This window comes from Barbus barbus (assembly GCF_936440315.1).
Source record: "Barbus barbus genome assembly, chromosome: 43".
NCBI lineage: Eukaryota > Metazoa > Chordata > Actinopteri > Cypriniformes > Cyprinidae > Barbus > Barbus barbus.
In genome coordinates this window covers 144,602-168,468 of record NC_136721.1, presented here as the reverse complement: position 1 = coordinate 168,468, position 23,867 = coordinate 144,602, and the positions used below count along the sequence as shown (strand labels likewise).

At 37.5% G+C, this 23,867-nt stretch overlaps 1 protein-coding gene across 1 annotated transcript; it reads left to right on the top strand.

The window, feature by feature from the left end:
* Positions 1 to 1,328: 1,328 nt before the first annotated feature.
* slc22a4 (solute carrier family 22 member 4) lies at positions 1,329 to 22,120 on the top strand (the record flags this gene model as incomplete). Its single annotated transcript, XM_079404626.1, has 9 exons — positions 1,329 to 1,721; positions 11,541 to 11,644; positions 11,806 to 11,960; positions 12,046 to 12,217; positions 12,704 to 12,830; positions 12,956 to 13,056; positions 15,227 to 15,441; positions 21,688 to 21,870; positions 21,981 to 22,120. 9 exons carry the CDS (start codon positions 1,329 to 1,331, stop codon positions 22,118 to 22,120), a joined length of 1,590 nt encoding a protein of 529 aa, XP_079260752.1.
* Between the last annotated feature and the right edge of the window lie 1,747 nt (positions 22,121 to 23,867).

The following is a 23,867-nucleotide window of genomic DNA, read 5'->3' as shown; positions in this document are numbered from 1 at the left end:
TCTTCATCCTCAGAGGAAACATGTTTTATCACAACTTCTGGTCAGACTTAATGCGTTTCCCATTTCCCACAGTAGATGGTGTAGTTTTTTCTACTGGCATATACATTTTTTTTTTACAGGTTCTTCTGAGTGGAATGGCAAGTAATAATAATCATAAAAATTGGTTACATTTATATAGTGCTTTTCCAAGCACTCAAAGCGCTTTTACATAGTAAGGGGGGTATCTCCTCATCCACCACCAGTGTGCAGCATCCACCTGGATGAATGAAGTAACTGAATTAATATTGTTATAATTTAAGGTATAATGTTTATTAATAGTTTGACTAGTTATTTTCATCCTCAACATGTGGAAACTGTATATTCAGTGCAACACTCTGTTGCTGACACCACTCCTGCAAAACAGGAATAAGATCAAATAAAAATGTTATTTTCCCTCTTACATTATTCCCTCATACAAACATAATTATTATTATATTTGCTAGAATAGATGATTTACACTCTTAAAAATAAAGGAGATTTTGGTTCCACAAAGAACCATTCAGTCAAAGGTTCTTTAAAGAACCATCCCTTTCTTACCTTTTTATAATCTGAAGAACCTTCTTTCGCCACAAAGAAGCTTTTGTGAAACAGAGAGATTCTTCAGATGTTAAAGGTTCTTTATGGAACCATTTAGACAAAAAGTTTATTCTATGGCATCGTGAAGCAGCTTTATTTTTAAGAATGTACATGTGTTCAAAATGTTTGACATCTTATCTTATACCTCATGGGACCATGGGGAGAGACAATTCTGTTTAGTAAGTTCTCATATTTTAGTTGACTCTTTATGTCACGTTTAAATTGATCTCCAGACACATAAAGGAACACTTAGATTTGTTTTCTCTAAAACAGGGGTCACCAAGTTCGGTCCTGGAGGGCCGATGTCCTGCAGAGTTTAGCTCCAACCCTAATCAAACACACCTGAAGCAGCTAATCAAGCTCTTACTAGGTATACAGGCAGGTGTGTTGAGGCAAGTTGGAGCTAAACTCTGCAGGGCACCGGCCCTCCAGGATCAAGTTTGATGACCCCTGCTCTAAAATTTCACTCATGACTGTACAAAGGTCTCTGAGTTGCTCATTTCTTGAATCCCTTACAACTCAAAGATCAGTAACTGATGTAATGTTTGATAAAGGATCCACCTGAACTTTAAACAGCCAATGAGGTGAACCTTGTCAGAGTGTATCATAAACATTATATTCCAGATTTGTATGTTTGGGAGGGGTTACAATCATCAGCCAAACTGAATGATAAGAGCTAAGAGGTCATTGCAAACAGTGCAGAAACCTAAAAAATGAGGGACTATGATGATATCACTGCTTTTCTGGGAACATGGGGTCCATTCCAGCTGACTGTTTTCTTAGCATTAGCTATAAGTATCCTTCCAAATGGTTTTGTGGGCATCTACATCGTTTTTGTGGGTGACGTACCATCTCACGAGTGTCTGATTCCTGAGGAGCACAATATTAGTGCGATGTGGAGAGAAGTTGCAATCCCGATGGTGATGCAAGATGGTGTTTTAAAACGCAGTTCCTGCTCCAGATACAAAATGGAAACAGTGAGAATTTTTTCTGTGCTTAATTACACCCCAAATGTGGATGTCAATGTCAGCAAGATAGAGGTTGAGTCCTGTGTGGACGGCTGGAACTACAGTAAAGAGATTTACGAGTCTACAATAGTGACAGAGGTGAGTTGTGGGTTGTTTGCATGCTGATGTACTGTCGCTCTGCAGTCTAATGTCCAACTGCCCAAAGGCTTCTTGAGATAAAGCTACGGAGAGGTTTGCAGATGATCATTCAGAACGTGTGTGCACTGTTTTCTTTTAAATACTTTGTGTAAAAACATCAGTCCGACAACTTATATTAAATAAGCAGAAGTGTTATTTCTTTTAAATATTCAATGCCTATTTAAAACCTTTATATATATATATATATATATATATACACATCTTCCTTCGAATATCAGTTTGAGTAACTGGCACCTTTCACCTTTTGGGGGGAAACATAAGTGCAAATTTCTGATGAACAAAGGACAAGCGATTTAAAACATGGATGGATCAGTTCATAAAGAGCACAAGAAGGAGAGCTAACAAAGATACAATTACTGGTGAGAGCATAAAGATATAAAATTAACTGCAGATGTCAGCTTAACTGAATCCGCCACATGAAGAACACTTTTCAACTGCTGTAATGCGTTTACTGGGAGTCAGATAATATTTAACTTTATACCTCCAGCTTTATTAAATATTACATAAAACAGAGATTATCTAAAGCAGCCCAGGCTGCCCAATCCCGCTCTTGGAGATTTACCTGCAGACTTCAGTTCCAGCCCTGACCCCAGACAATCATCCGTAATTATCACATGCTGCAGAAGATCTTCATTAGATCCATCTTCAATGGATAGAGAGTTGGACTTGTAACCCAAAAGTCGTGGGTTCGAGTCTCAGGTCCGGCAGGGATTGTAGGTGGGGGAGTGAATAACCAACACTCTCTCCCCCCTCAATACCACGACTGAGGTGAGACCCTTGAGCAAGACACCGAACCCCCAACTGCTCCCCGGGCGCCGCAGCATTAGCTGCCCACTGCTCCGGGTGTGTGTTAACTGTGTGTACACTTAAATTTAAGGTTAAATGCAGAGCACAAATTCTGAGTATGGGTCACCATACTTGGCCACACACCACTTCCCTTTCCCTTTCCCTAATATAGCCTACTAATATATATATATATATGTTTATTTATTGATTTCACAAAAAGGGACAGTGTACATTAATCAACATTCATGAATGTAAATGTACCCAAATTAGCCCAAAGGCTAGTTTTAATTGGTAGTCCCTTTGCCAGATGTTATTAGGCCAAAAATATATATACATTTACATTAACTCATTTATCAGATACTTTTATCCAAAGCAACTTACAGTGCATTCAGGCTTTCCATTTTTTTTTATCAGTATGTATATATATATCAGTATTGTATCAGTATATATATATAGGTTGAAGGGGTACGCTGGCGCGTTTGGCTGCCGCTCCTTTCTCCCGTTTTGTTTGTTTTATTATTTGCTACTACTGCTGATGATTTTGTGTGATAACGGTTTTGGAGCTTAGAAGACCGTTGTGTCGTCTTGCTTTATGGCGATGTGGAACTACGCTTCACGCGTTGGATTATTGCTCCTATTTCTGAGTTACTGGAACCAACTTTCCTGTTGCCCTGCTCTGGATTTACACTGCTGCGAGGCTGCTGTTAGTGTGGATTCCTCCTGCATGGCTTTAAGGTACACTGTTTGTCAGCTGTTGAAACTAAAGCGTAACTATTATTTGACACATGACATTTACACAATCTGCGGAGATGTTGGAATTCTCCAGCGTAAACGCTACATCCATCGCTCTTCAAGGCGCAGGTTTGCACATCTATCATCTGATGTTGTCTCCTATCCAACATTTTTTCGTAAACCTCAAAGGCTGCTGTACAGACCTGCTGGGATTAACTATAACAACTTGTCTGTGCCTATATATAAAGAGACCTCTCGGGCATTTTCTGAGTCCCCGTGCCTGTTGAAATCGGCGTTTTTTAATGCTCGTTCCGTTAACAACAAAGCTGTGACTTTATCTGACATCATTGTGGAAAAAAAACTGGACATTCTATGTCTGGTTGAAACATGGCATAAGCAGTTGGATGGTCTTCTTTTTAATGAACTTACTCCTGCTGGCTACGGGTTATTTGATCTCCCGCGATCCTCTGGTAGAGGTCGGGGTATCATTGTGCTGTATAATCAACGATACAGTTTAAGTCCTGTAGTTGCTCCTTTGTTCAATTCATTTGAATGCCTCGTTCTGACTACATCTGAGTCCCTCTCCACTGCTATAGTTACAGTCTATCGGCCTCCTAAGGCAAACAGAGACTTTTTACCTGAATTTGCAGAGCTGTTGTCCTATTTGTGCCTCAAATTTGAGAAAACTCTTATTCAGGGGGATTTTAACATCCACATGGACAAAAAATATTCTGCATTAACAAAAGACTTTTTGTCTTTACTGGAGTGCTTTGACTTGAATCAGTTTGTTGACTGTTTTACACATAACAAAGGACATATTTTAGACCTGGTGATTTCAAGTGGATCTCTTGTGTCTCAGTTGTCTACTGTTGATTTAGGATTGTCTGACCATCTGGCAATCTTTTTTGATCTGTACTTACCTGGTGCCAATATCTCCTCTTCTCGTATTGTGACATGTCGGAAATGGAGATCAATTGAGGTTTCTGATTTTTCTGTTTTCATTGATTCCTCATTAAGTAGTTTCTCTTCATCTGATCCATTAGAGACAAAGGTTTTCATGTTTAATTCTGTTCTCCTGTCTGGCCTGGATACTTTTGCTCCTCAAAAGTCACGTTCTGTTTCATTTGTACGTCCTGCTCCTTGGTATAATGACGATTTGCGTATGATGAAGACATCTTGTCGTAAGATGGAGCGGAAGTGGCGTCTTTCTGGTTTGACTGTTAATTATGAAGCTTGGAAAGATTGTTTACAAGAGTATAAGGCTAGAATTGTTTCTGTTAGATCGAATTATTTTTCTAAGATGATTGATGACAACCAAAGAAATCCGAGACAACTGTTTAACTCTATTAACAAATTGCTGAAGTGTAATAGTTCTTTACATGTTACTGCTTCAACTCATCTTTGTAATAAGTTTCTCGACTTTTTTGCTACCAAGATTGATAATGTACGCAAGGGTATTTGTGCTTCTACTTCATCGTCGTCCTCTTCTGTTAATGTTTCTTATGCTGGTACTGTTTTCTCAAATTTTTGTACACTTGATCAGAGGTGGGTAGAGTAGCCAAAAACTGTACTCAAGTAAAAGTAAAAGTACTTCTAGAAATATTTACTCAAGTAAAAGTAAAAGTAATAGTCTGAATAGTTACTTGAGTAAGAGTAAAAAAGTATCGGATAAAAAAACTACTCAAGTAGTTAGTTACTAGTTACTTTGGATCATATAGGTACTGAATATAGTCTATTTTTATTTAGATATATAGATTACATTTATGTAATGTGTATGTGCATACACACACACACACAGCCGTTCAAAAAAAATAAAAAAAAAATATATATATATTTTAATGTAATTTATTTCAGTGATGCAAATCAGAATTTTCATCAGCCTTTACCCCAGTTTTCAGAGTCACATAATCCTTCAGAAATCATGTTGATTTATTATCAGTGCTGCTCTTTTTAGCTTTCTATTCATCAAAGAATCCTGAACAAAATTTCACAGGTTCCAAAAAATATTAAGCAGGGAAACTGTTTCCAACACTGGTAATAAATCGATATATTATAATGATTTCTGAAGGATCATATGACTCCGAAAACTGGAGAAACAGCTGATGAAAATTCTGATTTGCATCACTGAATTAAATTATATTTTAAAGTAAATTAATTATGTATTATGCTATAACCTCTGACACTGAAACCTCTGAAATCACATGACTGCTCTGAACATAACGAAACAAATGCATAGTGACGGATCTTCTGTTCTGCAAAATGTAAACAAATGTAGCCTATATTTTTGCAAGCGTAAATATTGTAAAAATATGAATATTAATTGTGTCTAGAACAGGCCGCGCGCCGCTGCGCAGAGCTAACGCGGGCTCCGCGGGTGTTCATTTCATACTCTGTGACAGCTTATTTAATGTATAAATTATACATTGTATTTAATGTAAGGTACAAACTGGTAATGTCATAGTGGTATCGTGGCCTATACCTGTGGAACAGTAGATAGCACACGCGGTGTTCATCTAATAAAAGATCTTCATATAGCTCTAGCAAGCAAGCCTTTGCAGATTTGCTTTCACCTGAACTGTAGATCCAAAGCCACGTCTTCAGCGCTCTTGATGTTCTTAAACTCTCTGTTATCTGAGTGAGAACCGCTTCAGAGACTCAGCGCGTGCGGCAGGGAACTGAACGAATCATTCAAACTGATTCGCGAACCGATTCACTGGTTTGCCAACAGGTTTGATAAAGCCTTTAAACAGAATCGACTCAAAAAAATGAATCATTCGCGAATGGGCATCGTTCATTGCCCAGAGAAAAGTAGACGGCGCGTTTGGAATAAACCGAAGCATTTTTAACTTGTATTGCATTAAGATACAGTAACGAGAGGAGAGTCGCCCACAGTAACGAAGTAAAAGTACCGTTTTTTTCTCTAAAAATATACTTGAGTAAGAGTAAAAGTACCCATTTTAAAATATACTCTAAAAGTATTAGTTACCCAAAAAATGTACTCAAGTAAATGTAGCGAAGTAAATGTAACTCGTTACTACCCACCTCTGCACTTGATTCATACTCTCTTCAAAAGGAGGTTTCTCAAATGAAGCCAGTCACTTCTTTACTTGATCCTATACCTACTAGTCTGTTTCAGTCATGTTTTGCTTCCTTGTTTCCTGTTGTTTTGAGCATTTGTCTACTGGGGTTGTCCCGCCAACGTTTAAAATTGTTACAGTTACCCCAGTACCAAAGAAGACAAATATTGATTATGAAAACTTTCAAATTTTCGTCCCATATCCAATCTTCCCTTTCTTGTTAAAATTTTGGAGCGAGTGGTTGCTTCTCAGTTAATTCCTCATTTGACTGAAAACAATCTTTTTGAACCTTTGCAATCTGGCTTCCGCAAATTCTATAGTACTGAAACAGCACTGGTCAAGGTTACTAATGATTTGTTAATTGCTTCAGATTCTGGTTATCTTTCAATCTTGATCCTTCTTGATCTCAGTGCCGCTTTTGACACTGTAGATCATTCGGTTTTAATTACTTGTCTAGAAACTGTTTTTGGGGTCTCTGATATTGCACTTAATTGGTTTAAGTCCTACTTCTCTGATCGTAAGCAATTTGTTTCCATGGGTGGATTTAGGTCTAAAATTGGTGTTGTGCAATCTGGAGTCCCTCAGGGATCAATTTTGGGCCCCTTGCTTTTTAACATCTATATTTTTACACTTGGTCAGCTTTTGAGATCTCTTGGTCTAAAATTTCACCTTTATGCAGATGATACTCAGATTTACATACATACTAAACCTAATGATACCGTGTCTGTTGATTTTCTTTCCACATGTATTTCTAAGATAAAAGAATGGATGTCACAAAATTAAACTTTTAACTTTTTTAATCTAACTTTTGAACCACATGTTCAAAGCACTGTTAAAACATCTTTTTTTAATCTTAGAAATATTGCCAGACTACGTCCAATGTTGTCCTTTCCTGTTGCTGAGAGGTTGATTAACACACGTGTTTACCCGGATTGATTATTGTAATGCCTTGTTGGCTGGGGCATCAAAAGCTACCCTAAACAAATTGTTTTTTAGGTAGTGCAAAACTCGGCTGCTAGAATCCTTACTAGAACTAGGATGAGAGATCATATTACACCGATCTTGGAGTCTTTGCATTGGCTTCCTGTTAGTTTTAGGGTTGATTTTAAAATTTTGATGCTTACTTACAAGGCTTTACATGGGTTGGCACCACAATATTTGTCTGAGCTTTTAATTCCTTATACTCCAACACGTGACCTTCGCTCATCTGAAACTGGTCTTCTAACTGTTCCTTTAACCCGTTTAAGATTGATGGGCGATAGGGGTTTTTCTTCATTAGCTCCAAAACTGTGGAATTCTTTACCTATTGAGATAAGGCAAGCTAAAACTCTTAGCACTTTTAAATCTCGCCTTAAAACTCATTTTTTTTAGGGTAGCTTTTAATTAAACATTTGTATTACTCAAAAGAGTAATGTATTTTTTATTGTTTTATTTGTAGTGTTTTTGTTTTTGATCTTTTTATTGTGTATGGTTTTATCTGTTGTTGTAAAGTGCTTTGAGATCTTCATTTAAAGGCGCTATAGAAAATAAAGTTTATTATTATTATTATTATATATATATGATGCACATGCCCCCTCAGATTTTTGAGCCAAATGGATTTTTAATGCAGTTTCCAAAAGACAAAAAATAGCCGAAGAATATTTTCTATATTTGATACAACACAGGAGCAGGATTAAATAGTTCAATGCATTATATCATCAGCTGCTAAATTAAAATCTGCGTTCGCTGGCTGGCACTGAGACAGATGCGTTTGTACAGCACTGTATTATAACCAATCACACGAGATGCTGTTGAGTTTATGAATGCAATGACCAGAGGCGTTCAGATGAGTCATCGCTAAAATGCCGGTGTTTTCTTCTCTCGCTCGCTGACTGAATACCTCTTTCTGGCTAATTCTCTCGATAGAAACAACAAAGTGCAGATGTGTGTATGAATCTGTAAGATATTCATTTCACAGTGTAAACAGCTTCAGTGATTTTAATGGGAGTTTTTGAGAGTGCTTGAACTCTAGATTGTCAGTGAAAATGTTCTTTGATAATGTAATGTTCTTTGCTCTCTTTCTGTACAATGAAAGTGTTATGATAAGTAGCCTATCTTACAATGGTTTTATTCATATTAACTTTCCATGTTAATTCACATTAAAAATAAAGTCATTAGTATTAAATTATGTTATGGCATGACGCCCATATCTGTTACTTAAGTAAACAGACAGGTTTGTATGCATAGTTAATAGATTACATTATTAGGCTACTTTGACCATCGTCCACTATCAACTAACATAGTCTATAAAGGTGAGAATCGAGATATTTCATGATATAGTAAATGCGTTTGGGAATGTTTTGAATAAAAAGGAAAAAAATTAATAAAACATAAGAACATAAGTGCTAGTGGCTGCTGTGTGTCGCATGGTGACACCCCCCCCCCACCACCCACCTGTGCCCCCTCAAAAATAATGAGTGCATGACGCCCCTGTATATATGTATATATATATTTGTATGATATGTTAGTTATAAAGGGCTAATATAAGTAATAAATAAGGTAATATTATTCTAATATGATTATTACATTTATTTTATTGGCATATATAACAGTTATAGGTATAAATGATAAAACACTGTTATGAAGAGGTAATGTTTAATTTATTATATTATATATATTTATTACATTTTATATTATCATCTCACACATGGATGGGCATTTTCTACAATGTATTTCTATTATAAAAATACATATCTGATATGACTTAAAGCTGCAGTCCATAAGTTTTGCCTCTTTGTTGCCATCTCTGTTTGAAAACCTGGATTTTCAGCTCTGTGCGAAATTATCTTTCGTGCGTGGGGTTGTACTCCTGTGCTCCTTGTAGTCCTGCTCTGTTTTTATAATAAAGCTGGTTTCACACATTTCCCCTCTTTTGAAAAGAACATTTTTCACACAAAACAAATTAACAATCTCATAACACTCCCATTTGTTCCTTCTAAACAGATTAAACAAATCAAGTAAAATAATGTAAACGTACTGTTCATTTTCTCTTTTATATCTTATGTTTCTTTCTTTTTTTTCAGTAGGAACAATAACAAACTAACTCAAACTCAAATCCACCTCTGTAAACTGAGAGAGTCCATTTCAGTCCAGGTAACGTTTTGGTGTTTTCACAACTTTTCCATTGGAAGTCACAACTGGTGGTTTAGTGTCCAGTAAAGGTGCAGTTGGGCCAACTTAATGAGAATTTGATTGTTCAGTCCCAGGCAATCTCCTGGTTTCATCGCAATTGAGCAGCATTTCACTTGCTGAAGACAAAACTAAAGGCAGAAAGACCCACAAACAAACAACAACTGAAGTCAGCTGCAGTAATACCAATAATGTTTACACCAATAATGTGATGCGGCTGCTGGGTGATCAACCCTGGCTGTGGAATAAATGAAGACACTGGGGAAAATATATAGTGATAATATAAACTCCTGCCAAACACTCCTTTTCAATTTGGGAATACCTGCACTCTGCTTCAGTCAAAGTTCTGGAACAGAATGCAGTTGCACATGTTATATCACCATGGACTGAAAGCAAAGCAGCTCCTAACCCAAAACTGCTCGCATCAGTGCTAACTTTAGTGGGTTTCTCAGGATCATAATATGCAAGAGCAGGACCTGGTTCAGCTTCAGACCTGACACTCTGATGGCCTCAAGATTCTCGTCATGCTCATTTTAGTCTTTGCCATAGACAAGTATGTAATCCGTGACAACTACTCTACCTTTGTGCCGAATTAGAAGTTTACTCATTTCTCTTTTAAAACATTTTGGGTGCTGAGGTGACCCCGAATGGTAATCTATTAAAACAGAACTGTCCTACTGGGGTTATGAAATTATCTTCAGAAATGATCCCGAAGGACTGCATGCATTTGAGCCCCTGTTCAACCTTAGGCAGCAGAGGAAAGGCAATTCTGGGGTGGACAGACTATAAGGGGAAGAATCTGACTTTAGCTCAGTTTTCACTGTTTCACATTTAAGCAAACCAATGTCTCCATAGACAACATCTTGGTCTGTATTTCATCCACCCTCTGGACAAGGCCCTTCTTACAAGCAGTGCTACGGCTAAGCAAATTGTTGGCAAACGGCCCGTCAATGACAAAAACTCAAAATTCTAAACTTTCCCCATTTCTTTCAGTATTTACTCCCTCCAAACATCTGGTAACCCCCCGACCCCACCTCCAAACTTTTGAACAGGATGATGTGTACATTTTTATTATTTTGTTAAAAGATCTTTTTTTTTTCCATTTTGTTCAATTTACCCTATTCATCATATTCAAAAAGTGTACTCACCCCAGCTCTTAATGCATTGTGTTGCCTTCTTGAACATCTGAGCATTAGATTGTCTACATCTTTTCCTTCAATAAATATTGTTGAAAACTGGTGTTGTTAAAAATAATATGCAGAGGAAAACCAAGTCCTGTTTGGTGGATGTCACTTTTCTCTAGAGGACCTTTTGTGTTAGATAGCTTATTAATATACCAAAGTATTCTAAAGTATTTAGAGTAAGCTACAAAACTAACCCTAATCTCAATAAATGCATTACAAATGGCGTTTAAAGCATGCATTTTGTAATCTGTAGTGAAATACATTTCTCAACCTTGTATATTGCAATATATTGAAAAATACATAAGAAATTGCCTAAAATACATATTTGGAAATGTATTATTTAATATACTGCATTATATTTTTCTCTTTTGTCAGATTGCAATGTAGTGTATTTTAACAGGTTACATTTAATTTGATAATGAGTAATTTTTGGTTTGGTTTGATGTGAAGTTTAAAAAAAGAAAAGGCTTTCATACTTATGTAGATAATGTCATCTGCAAAACAAGCAAAATGTCCCTTCTTTGGTAAGTGGTAGTTGATGTCTTTCTTTCTCTAGAAGAAGTTGGTTTAGGGACATATGAAGAGAACAGTATCATGGGCTCTCTCTGGCTCACTGTGGGCCAAGAAATCAAGAAATGACAAGAACCTTCATGGGATTTTATACAGCATGTTTTATAGTAATATTGTTTTAGGTCAAATGTGCTCAGTAGACAAACCTGGGAACTCTGACACAGACCAGCTTATAAGGTACACTATGAACGTAAGCAGAATTAACTTTTTAAAAGTTACTTTACTCTGTCTGTGTTTTTCAGTGGGACCTGATATGTGAGAATGAGTATAAAGGGCCACTGACCTCATCGATATATTTCTTTGGCGTGTTGGTGGGGACCTTCCTTTCAGGACAGATGTCGGACAGGTCAGCGCCTCCTAAATGAAGCATCCCACAAACTATGTCATGCTATCAGCTAGCAGAGCAGGCAGCTTAGCTAAACCTCTGATTTTAAATATGTGGAAATTAAATATGACTGAAATATTTTCATAATAAATTATTAAACATGATATATTTGATGTATGCAGGTATGGCAGAAGGCCTGTACTTTTTGCCATGATGGCGATGCAGACAGTAACTATCCTTATCCAGATGTTTTCTCCAAGCTGGGAAATCTTCACTGCCATCTTCTTCTTTGTGGGATTTAGTGGTTTTTCTAATTATGTTGTAGCATATGTCCTAGGTAAAATGATTAATTTCCTTCCAATAATTAACACGATTTCAAAAATCATCTGTCACATGAATAACACATTCCTCCTGATCAACAGGCAGTGAAATTCTCAGTCCAGCGAGTCGGGTGGTGTTTGGTTCTCTGGGTATCTTCATGGGGTCTGGAATCGGTCAGATGTTCCTTCCATTAGCAGCTTATTTCATCCGTAGCTGGCGATGGCTGGTGCTTACCAACGCTCTCACTGGGCTCCTGTATGTGCCATTGTGGTGGTAAGTTTAGGAGAGACAAAGTTAGAGCCGCAGAGAATTATAAAGTCACTTCTTTGAAACAGCAGATGAATACTGTAAATTTGACAAAGAAATGGGAATAATCAAGATAACACATGAAGTAAGAAAATTTCATAAGAAAATAAAATGGATATAAACTAAGAAAAGACAGGAGGGCTATAATACCTGGAGAAAGCAATCCAGTCATCTGAGCTGTAAAGAGTGTGTGGGCATATTTCTTTTGTTTCAGGATAGTCAGTAGTTTAGTTTAGCCTTTTATTTTCTCCTCTTATTTTCTCCCCTTACCCATGGAATGCAAGCTACTATGGTGAAGAATACCAGCTAAAGCTGACCCACTTTGGTGGTACCTAAAACCCAGGGCTGGCTAATTTAAAACCTATCTGGTTAGCCACCCAGCTTCATGGTAGAAGCCTCAGGTCCTGTGAAACTAAACCAGTAAGAAAACTCTTTTTGTTTTTGTTGAACCAGGTTTATTCCAGAGTCTCCTAGATGGCTGCTCTCTCAGGGGAGAATAGCAGAGGCTGAAGCCATACTGAGACACGCAGCTAAAAAGAATAAGGTCACCGCACCTGAAGTCATCTTCACTTCCTCTGAGGTAACACTTCATTGCACTTAGGATCTATAAAACATGGACATGAAATTTAGTCAAACAGGCCTTAAATAAACCCAGACTCACTTTTCAATGCTCCAGTTTCATTGATGCTTTTTATTTTTCCTTAGATTGAGGAATCAGCAAAGATGAGGGAGAAAAAACATAATATTCTGGACATTTTAAGGAACTCTAATGCTGTTTTAACCATCATGATTTGTTCACTTCTGTGGTATGCTGTTGCTATGTTTTAATTTTTCCCCTTTTTTTCAATTTCTTCTTCTACTACTTCTTCTTTGGTGTTTATTGGCGGCTGGCAACCTAGCTTATTGGTGCATTACTGTTACCAACTGGAATGGAGTATGGATCAAGATATTTGCTTGTATACAAAATATAAATCAATATTAAAACCAAGCAAAACAAATAAACAAACTAGAAAATAAACATAATAAACTAAAAACCAATCAAAACCCTATATTCTGTTATATAATTTACTTTCACTAATTTAATAATATCATCATACACCTTACTAGCTGTTTCCCTTAATAGACCTAATAAAGTAAATTCATGATGTTTTACTTTCTTCAATGATTGAATAAGGTGACATCTCTCATTGTTATATTTCCTACAATGAAGTAGTACATGCTCAACTGTTTCTTGTTGGCTACAGTGTATGCATTCCCCAGTTGGGTGTTTTCCAATTTAATATAGTGTACCGTTAAGTCCAGTATGACCTATTCTCATCCGAGTTATGATACTTCCTTCTCTTCGATTCCTGCTCTCCCTTCTCCCTGAACCAACCTGTTTTTGTATTTTGTATAAATGTCTACCCATTTCATTATCATCCCAATATACCTGCCATACTGATTGTGCATATGTTCTTATGAGTACTTTAGCTTCTGCTTTACTTAATGGGACCTGAAAATCTTCTTGCTTTATTCATAGAGCTTGTTTATCCAGAATTCAATTTCTACTTGGTCACAGTCATTAACTATATTACCTACATCAGGGGTGCCCAACCCTGTTCCTGGCGATCGACTGTCCTGCAAAGTTTAGCTCCAACTCTAATCAAACACACCTGAAGCAACTAATTAAGGTCTTCAGGATCGCGTGAAAATTAAAGGCAGGTGTGTTTGATTAGAGTTCGAGCTGACCTAACCTACATCATGTTAAAACAAAATAAATACTTGCTCTAAATTGCGTGTAAGTTAAAGTTTTTCAATTCTGCTTCTTGGGACAGCACACAGAGGTCTATAACAGTGATTCTCAACCCTGTTCCTGGAGCTCAACACTGCAAATTTTTCATTTGTCCTTAAACAAACACAACTTAATTCAGATCATCAGCTCATTAATAAAGACTCCAAGAACTCAAATGGGTGTCCGACAAAGCAGACATGCCAAATGTGCAGTGCTGGGGCTCCAGGAACATGTTGAGAACCACTGGTTTAATGCAGTAGTTTAGTGTGATTAATCATAAAAATGTACACGCACTCAAACTGGTACATTTTGTAACATGGACATTCAAGCTTGAATGTTTGTGTGAGTTTGTAGTCAGCACAGCCCAGCAACTACTAGATGAATCACACCTCATCAGATGATGGGCAGACAAAACACACGAGTGAGGAGACATCAGTCTGCAAGTGCACATAGATCAACAATTAAAAGTTGTCTAAAACTATTTCTAGTGATCTTGAAGACATTGATTAGCTTGTTTAGGTGTGTTTGGTTAGGGTTGGAGCTAAACTCTGCAGGACACTGGCCCTCCAGAACTGAAGTTGCCCAGCCCTGTGTCAGATGGATGCGTGCCTTATCTAAAACACCTGATCAGTTAGTTAGCGGAGACAGGAGTCTGAATTGGATGTGTCAGATTAGTGAGACATATAACAGGTGCTTCTCAAACAGAAGGCTGCATCCTACTGAGAGCGCGCCCTTCCTAGTTCAGCCCTTCAGAGGCTTCCTCCTCGCCATTAAACGCTAGAATGAGACGGTCTAGTGCGCGTGACTGCATCATATATATTTTCCTGCCTTCAGCGTCACGGCATGAAAAAAACGAATAAAACTTATTTGGGAAAAATTCTTTGTTTTACAAATCTTTATATTATCTGGCTTTCTATGAATGCAATACAGTGAATCACAGCCATCTGCAGTCCCCCAGTGGCTTAAATTATTGGCAGTTTAGTTTAGTAAATTCAGCTGAATGAAGGACGCAAAACAAAAGCTGCCTTCCAATGATCCTTCTGATTGAGACGACCTTCAGCGACATTTGATGACGTGGCAGCCGAGAGCTGCAGCCTTCCGTTTGAGAAGCAGCCAACATGTGTAGTACTGGAAGAAAGCTTTATTAGCAGGACTGAGAGACTGATAAAAGCAACTGATTTACAAGGGCTGTTTTTGTCGTTTAGGATGGTCATCACCATGTCTTACTATGCTCTCATTCTAAACACCACAAACCTTCATGGCAACCCGTACCTGAATTTTTTCCTGTCTGCAGTGGTGGAGGTGCCAGCTTTCATTATAGCCATGTTGTTGCTCAAATACTGCAGTAGGAGATTCTGTCAGTCTTCCACTCTTCTCATGGGCGGAGCGATGATTTTCCTCATACAGCTCATTCCCAAAGGTAAGACATTTACTGATCATATTCTGCATCACACAACTGATAGTGTGAAAGGTAAATGCAATTACAAAAGTTTATGTATCATTTAAGTCGGGTAAGAAGTTCTAAGTCTGCATAGGACATGAGGTTTACAGAAGTTTGTAGATAATTTTCTGGACAGCAATAACACTTTTACACAGAAACTACTTCCACAGTATAGGAGATTAGAAATGATTGCATGTAGTGATGTGATGTTCGACACCAAAACTTCGAAGCTTGTATCAAAAAAAAAAATCTCACAGTGAAGCACTGTACCGGAGCTTGATTATTTTTGCCAAAACCATGTGATCTATGATGTCCGAAGCTTTGTTTTCACACACAACCACATGACTGCTTCATATTCTGATTCAAATAATGCGAACCGCTTACACAGTTTGAAGTGTCACTCACTTCATTGATTAGAATAAATGATAATACGAATAAACATTTGCATGTGTTCACAGACACCTAACCTGACAAATCTATGATAATCTTCTTTCATTTTTATCATATATGCCTACAGCCTTGCCTATTTCTTCCACAAATTTATTCAGACTCAATTATTAATATATTGTGTAATACAATGACTGACATGTGAAAGACTTATTTATATGGACTTGATATTTCTTTACTTTATACAGGTTTTTTCTGAAACAATCCAAAAATGGCTGGGTCATCTGGGACACAAAGGCAGCTTTTTCAGCCTTTTGACCACAAGATGTCGTTAGTGTGCACCATGTTGAAAAGCTTTGAGAAATTAACCTTTTTATGATACAGTTGAGGGGAAAGCCTCGATGCTTCGCAAAGCTTCATTTAACCATCACTAATTGCAAGTCAATTCTTTGAGTAAATCATTTGGATCTGTAGTGAACACTGGGATGAAACAGAGTGAGAATCCACACGCAAGCACAAGTTCAGTTGGAAACAACAACACAGATAATCCAAATTTGGAACAAGTGTACAAACCACAGACAGGAACCAAGAGAGCAATCGCTTAGAAACACATACAGGAAAAACAATGACCGACAAAACACACAATTAAAACAGAGGGGTATATATACACGTTAACCAGGGGCTGATGAAGGACAGGTGTGGGTGATTAGTAGGCATGGTAACAAACAGGACAGCCAGGCAAACAGGGACAGTGAACACAAGAAGGCACAGAAATAACGGGAGAATACATTTCAAAATAAGAGTCCAAAACACAAGACAGGGGAACATAGGCAGGAATTATGAAAGCACCATGTGGAGTGATCTGATGGAAAGACTATAGAATACCCACAACGTGTCACTCATAGTTTTGATTGGGGAAAAATGCAACGCTCAATATGGTCCCTCTATTGAACGAAGCCCTGCCTTCTGAACAAAAGAGCCAATCCCTAATCTGTAAAGTCAGCGCGTCACTGCAGCTGCCTTTAGAAGTCCCGGTTGCTATAGAAACAGTCAGCGCTCTGAGTCGTGCACTTTGGACTGTGCATGCCCACTGGCTGATCTAACCTGAAAAATAAGTTTTTTAACGTTATTTGAGCGAAATAAACAACATTTATGATACAGTTGTTGTCAGATTTCATTGGTGATTTCAAATATGAAATTTAATCGTAAACTTGGCGAACAGTTTTGGAGAATTTCATGTTTTCCCATTCAAAGAGATAGGAGCTGCACTTGCATGCCCGAGAGGTATTCAAAGATGGCCGCCGAGTGACATGACTTGCTTTAAAGGGACTTTGAGAAAGATAAGTAACTGAAGAGCGTGAGATCAAAGGTCTCATTCCACTGAACGTCAGTTTGTCATAGGGTCTCTCTCTTGGTCAGCCACCCCTCTTTGTCTCAAACCATTCAATATGCCATACATCAGAGGCTCATTAGTTGTTCCTTGACCCAGTCATATTAGAGTGACCAGCACTGTCCTAATAATTGTCCTCCTGTATGCAGGACAGTTTAAAATTGTGCAGAAGCAGAAGGGTACTGATTAACTTCAGCCAGGACGGTTCACTTCTAAGAAGTGGCAAGCTGACTGACAGATTGCTGATGCTGTTGCTACAGTAAAGAGTGTCCACAGTCAAACAGGGAGTGTGACCAAGCTTTTGCCGAAATAAGGTCTGAACATGGGCGTAAATTCCGGGGGGTACGGAGGGGACATGTCCCCCCCCCCCATCCGAGGGTTGTCCCCCCCAAACAAATTATTTAAAAAAATCGCACTCTCTATTGTGAAAATAATATATATGTATGTATACCTAAAATAATTGTGTAAGTAGAAAAAAAAAAAACGCAAAAAATGCATTTAGAAACAGTTGAGTTCCCCCTCCCCTTCCTCACAGTGGTTTGGCCCACTGCCTGCTTTCCCAGTTCATCTCACCTACTCCACACTCGAGTCAGGTGTGTGGCTGCCGCTCAGTTAATGTTGAACTCCAGTAAGTAGGGTACTTTATTCACTTTAAATAAAGCGATTCTCTTTAATGTAGTTGATGCAGACTCATTCATAAATTAGTTGCGGCAAAAATGCTGATTACCGATGCTATTTTAGCGATTAAAATATAACTTATCTAGTTAACGTTAGCTTGTTTACAATAGCTTGTTGCATAGTGCACTGCAACTTATGGGGGTTTTCCACTGACTGGTACCAGCTCGGTTCGGTTCGGTTCTGCTCTTTTTCGGACCTACAGTTTTCCACTACAACTGGCTACAGTCGTGTTTAAATTTTATTGTATGTTGATGGCTTGACTGTAAACAACATAAACAATGCAATAAATAGTTTTGAAGAAAAATCTGCTTTGTCATTGAACCTGAGAAAAACTTTGAAAATAACCATAATGACGCAGTCTCCATGCTACAATAATAATGATAGAAGCAACATTTTTCACTGTGGGGACATATCTTTATAAGTACAATTTGACTGTATTATTTGTGTCCCCTTCAAAAATTGCTCATGAGAAATTTTATATTTATTATCCCCCCCTACTGTTAAATGAAATTTACGCCCATGGGTCTGAACCACAGTGGCAGATATGACACATACTAGTCTAGTGAAGACCTTGTCTCCTAGACGGCCATCGGGACAAGACCACAGGAACCAGAAGATTCCTCTGCACAATCTGACTTTGCTGCAGTTGGAATTGAAATGTTTCGTCTGGTCAGAGGAGAACTGGCCCCCGACTGAGCCTGGTTTCTCCCAAGGTTTCTTCTCCATTCTGTCACCGATTGAGTTTTGGTTCCTTGCCGCTGTCGCCTCTGGCTTGCTTATGCTGGGTACACACTAAAAGATTTTTAAAAATCTTATAAGATCTTTAAAATGTGAGAGACCACAAACATGAGGGAAAGAAATCCTAGATTTAACCTTTTTGCTCCTATGGTGTGTGGTTTGCTCCCCCCACACATCAGGATTTCTGATTGTCAACTGATATCGTTGACTTGATTGCACAGAAACTATTTCAACTGAACTAAGCTGGATGATAACATCCCTGAATTCAATGATGAACTGCCTTTAACTGAAAATTGAGTGTTTACTATTGTCCTTTTGCATTATTGACACACTATTTTCCTATTTGATACTGTAAAGCTGCTTTGACACAATCTGCATTGTTAAAAGCGCTATATAAATAAAAGTGACTTGACTTGACTTGATCCTAGCTGCTCCTGGGGTCCGTTCTTCATATCTTCCTTAATACATCTGTGATGATTTGCCAGATGCCAGATCTTTTAGTCATCAAAACTGATCTCTGGCTAATTTGATTCTTCAAACAATTAGCGGATTTGATTAAAATATCTGGATTAAGTTGTCTGAGATTAGTCCATGTTGACATGTTCATTGTGTTACGACCCCTTTAAGATTAGTCTAGGGGAAAAAGGAGTAACATTTAGATTATGGCAAAATCTGTAAAAGAAACAATGCCAGGACATGAACTGCCAACGAAAGTGATTTATTATACAAACGGAAAAGAATCCATTTAACTATAAAGTATATTTACAAAAGTATAAGTTATTAAAGAGACAACCAATATTTACAATTCAAAAAAAATGAAAAATGAACAACAAAAAAAACTAAGCAAATCAACCCAAGAGAAAGGGGACACTAGTGACGCCAAAAGAAAGAAAGAAACAAAAACCAATTCTACCTTATTTAAACCTCTAACCTAACCTAACTAAAGGAAGAAAAAGAAAATAAATCTTCAGTGCCAAGTGCTGTATACTTCCCTACTCTCAACTAATAAAACAAAACATACAGTGGGTGGCGTTCACCTCTTACCTGGGGTTTCTATACACAGAGTTGCCTAAATGTTGCACAATGGAAGTCACACGACATCTTCCCTATCCACCTTCCTCTTGAGTACAGAGTAAACGTCATAGAGCGTAAGCTCATCAAAAATCAAAAAGCAACGCCATCCAAGTAACACAGTAACAAAATAACCAAACGAAATGACAAATCAAAAGGTTTATAGAGATCAAAAATGTCAGAACAAAACACAAAGGATTTTGGCATAAACGGATAACAAATAAAGCAAGTCAAAAACCAAGTAAATGACAGCAAAAACAGGGAGCAAAAGAGATCTCCATTCACTCTTTTCAGTATCCTTTTATCTGCCAGAGGAAACTTTACTGGCAGCGAATAGGTCGGCGTCACATCGCTTAATGATGACTGATAGCCTCGTGAGCCAATCAGCAGTCAAAGGAGGCGGCCTAAGAGATCGACAGGGAAAGGAGAGAGAGCAGGCAGGAGAAGAAAAAAAGAAAACACAGGCACTCCCACAAAGACATTTATGAACGTAACACTCCCACCCTTAAGAACAAACTCGTTTGCAAAAACAAAAACAAAAAAAACAAACAACTAGACTCTCGAGAGAGCATCAGCCAAGACATTCTCCAAACCCTTCTTATGTCTGATATCTAGGTTATAGTTCTGGACAATAAGAGCCCAACGCATTAAACGCTGATTGTGATTATACATTCGAGTTAAAAACACGAGAGGATTGTGATCTGTATATACCACAATCGGAAGACTACTGGAACCAAGGTAGACTTCAAAGTGTTGTAATGCGAGTAATAAAGCAAGAGCTTCTTTTTCAATAGTTGAATAATTCAGCTGATGTTTGTTAAAGTTACGAGAATAATAACTAATAGGATGTTCTATTCCATTTGCATCCTCTTGAATAAGAACAGCCCCAGCACCCACGGCACTTGCATCAACCTCCAGTTTAAAATTTTGAGCACAGTCAGGTGTCATTAAAACAGGTGCATTGCACATCGGAGTTTTGATTGAATCAAAAGCATGTTGACTCTCAGCTGACCACTCATAAGATTTAGATGGACTAAGCAATGAAGTAAGGGGACTCACAATGGTTGAGAAATTTTTACAGAAACTAATTGGAAAGGTCAGATATGTCAAAACTCTAAACCATGATCTGCAATGCAGCGATTGGCTGGTGGTGAGACAGCAACGTAATGACATCATATAGTTAAGATCAAGAACTAGCGAGAAAAATTACATAAAAGATCTAATAGATAAAATATGTAACTGTTTTTTAAATGATTCAATTATTTTTCACCATTTCTAGTATTTGTACAGACTTTGCATTTTTCAATGTGAAGAGTAATGTAATTAGCAGTTCAGTTTTGAAGAGGATTTGTTATATATGATGGCATTAATTAAAGTTTCTTAATCCATTATTGACTGTGCTTAAAAGAATCGTGCATCATAAACGCATTTCGAGAATTTGAGAATTAATCCGCATCTCCTGCGATGCATCAAAGCCACCTGCATAAAAGCTGTTACTGTTCACATTAATGCACGGCTCAGACAAATTGTACGGAGTGTGTGTATGACTGCAATAAAATTATGAATAAATGTCCTTCATGAATAAATCTCTCAATGAGTAAATTAATGAGTAAATTGAATAAATCTCTCAATGAGTAAAATGAATTATTATTATTTTTTATTTTTTTTATTTTTTTTACAATAATGTTCCGGTTTTAAGAAGGTGCACTTGTAAGAAAGTAGCAGTGGCTGGGACAGACTTTTAGTATCACCTTCACTTAATATGATAGTCTAATCCTGTTTGAGCTACGGACCTGTTGCTGTGACAGCAACTCCGGATGGGCTTCTAAAGAATTTAACAATCCTGGATCAAGTCAAATAGCCAATAATAAAATCTAGCTAGCTGCGTAATCCATGCATGAAGAACAAGCCCTGTTGTGGTTGTTTATGCTTACATTAGTTATATGTTTGTGTGTGTGCAGACCTGATGGAGTTGGCAACCTCACTGGAGATGCTGGGGAAACTTGGTGTCACCTCTGCATTCTGTGTCATTTATGCAGTGACTTCAGAACTCTTTCCTACTGTGGTGAGAAACATGGCCATGGGAACGTGCTCCATGACCGCTCGCATAGGCAGTATCATTTCTCCCTTCATCATATACTTGGGTACAGTCACATTTCACTTTTTTTCTTGTTTTTATTACTTTAAATATAGCCACTAGTAAATCTGAACATTGCATGTGCATTTTGATAATTGATTCATTTTCTCTGTAAAGGTAACTATTACAGATACATTCCTTATATTGTCATTGGAAGCCTGGCTGTGTTTTCTGGCTTAATTACTTTACTGTTGCCAGAAACTAAAGGAAAAGTTCTCCCTGACACCATTGCTCAGATGCAGCGAATAAAAGGGTAAGTGCATTATTGCCCCATATTCTTACCATAGTTCTAACATGAACTCTTTATTCAGTTCAAGATTTGTGGTTTTTAGATACAATACATGTGCTTAAAGTCTAATTTAGTTCAAATATACCATTTCATTTCTTTTATCTCACTTAGACTGAGAAGCTCTAAAAAACAGGATGCAATGATGTGGACAGCAGACAAAAGTAAAGTCTTCAAAGAAGTGAAACTGTAACTGGACAGTGAAATCAGATAATGTTTTCCTGTTAATCAAATTAATGATCCTAACCCTAAATGATTACGAGATGACATCATGACATAAATTTGGATAAATAAATGAGGAGTTTTACTGCCGTTGATCTGTTATAATGTCTGCCATAATGGCATCTCAAGCTACATGGCAAAGCCACGACCAAGCCAGCTTATGCCTCCTAGCCATATCTGACCAAAGAGATCTTTTAGATAATTTCCATGTGTTTTACCATGTTTATCATGAACAAATATCCATTTTATTAACATAAATAGGTCTGTAAATAACTGCTGAAAAGGGAAAAGCGCATGGGGCAACGTGTGATTCTCAGTGATTCTCAGAGTGAGCTCCACATTAACCGTTACTCTTCAGTCCTCTCTTATCCAATATAAGTTGTGACCTTGCAGGTAACTTTTGTGCTTTACTTTGCTGCCTCTTTCTATGGCAAGCCGTTTTGACTTTTATAATTCCTGATATCAAGAATTAGCATTTTAACTAGTAAAAATTTAATTGTTGATATCAAAAATCCATATCAAAGTCAAAATGGCTTGCCTTACTCTTTCTCTTCAGTTGCTCTATGTCTGTACCATAGAAATAGGAAAGTGATCTGCTTATGGAAAATGTCTTAACCTGCTAGAAGTAATGTACATGACAAGTTAATCAACCTTCAAACCTACATCTATGTATTTATAATATGTGAATATGCTTTACTTCTCTGTGAGCTGTTTGCTTTTTTTATTAGGGCTTTTACGTTTTATCATATTTTTGTTTTTGTAAAGTACAAATGGTTGCACAACATGTTTTGTTTCAAAATGAACAAAGTACCTTAATTGATTGAGTAAAAAATTACCCTACTGTCACATCTGCAAAGATTTTGTTAGTGATTCATGATCTGAGTTTGTTTTATCGTTTATCATGTCTTGTCTATTATTATAGTCTTGATCACTATTTTCCATCCTTTATTTTTTTTTATGTGTTTCTTGTTCACTCATTACTGCATATGTATTTCTAGCCGTCATGTTTCAGGGTAAGACGCTGTCAGTGAGTTTCTTCTGTTATAGTTTCTGTCAGGTCATTGTTTGCTTCTGTTTGTTTGTTTGAATTTGTTTTTAACTTTGCTTTGAAATAAACTGTATTTGGGTTCAATCTCTACTTGACTTCAGCAGACATCTACAATATTGATTTAAATTTTAAGAGGTCAGATTGAATTCTATTGCAAAATTGTAGACTGACTGTGTCTGTCATGATGTTGCCCGTGTTCCCCTGTCTTGTGTTTGGACTTTTGTGTTTCTTCCTGTCTAGAGTCCTTTAGTTTAGTTACCTTGGCATCTTGTTATTGTGTTTGTATATAAGTAGTCCAGTGTTTTAGTTAGTTGTTGTCTTTGTGAAGTTGTGGCGTGTTGTTTCTTTTGCCTGGTTCTCCTCATGTTGTTTGCCGTTTCTTGATCTGGATTACCTTTTTCTGTGACATGTAGAGATGGGCAGATGAAGCCTTGTGAAGCTTTTCCTG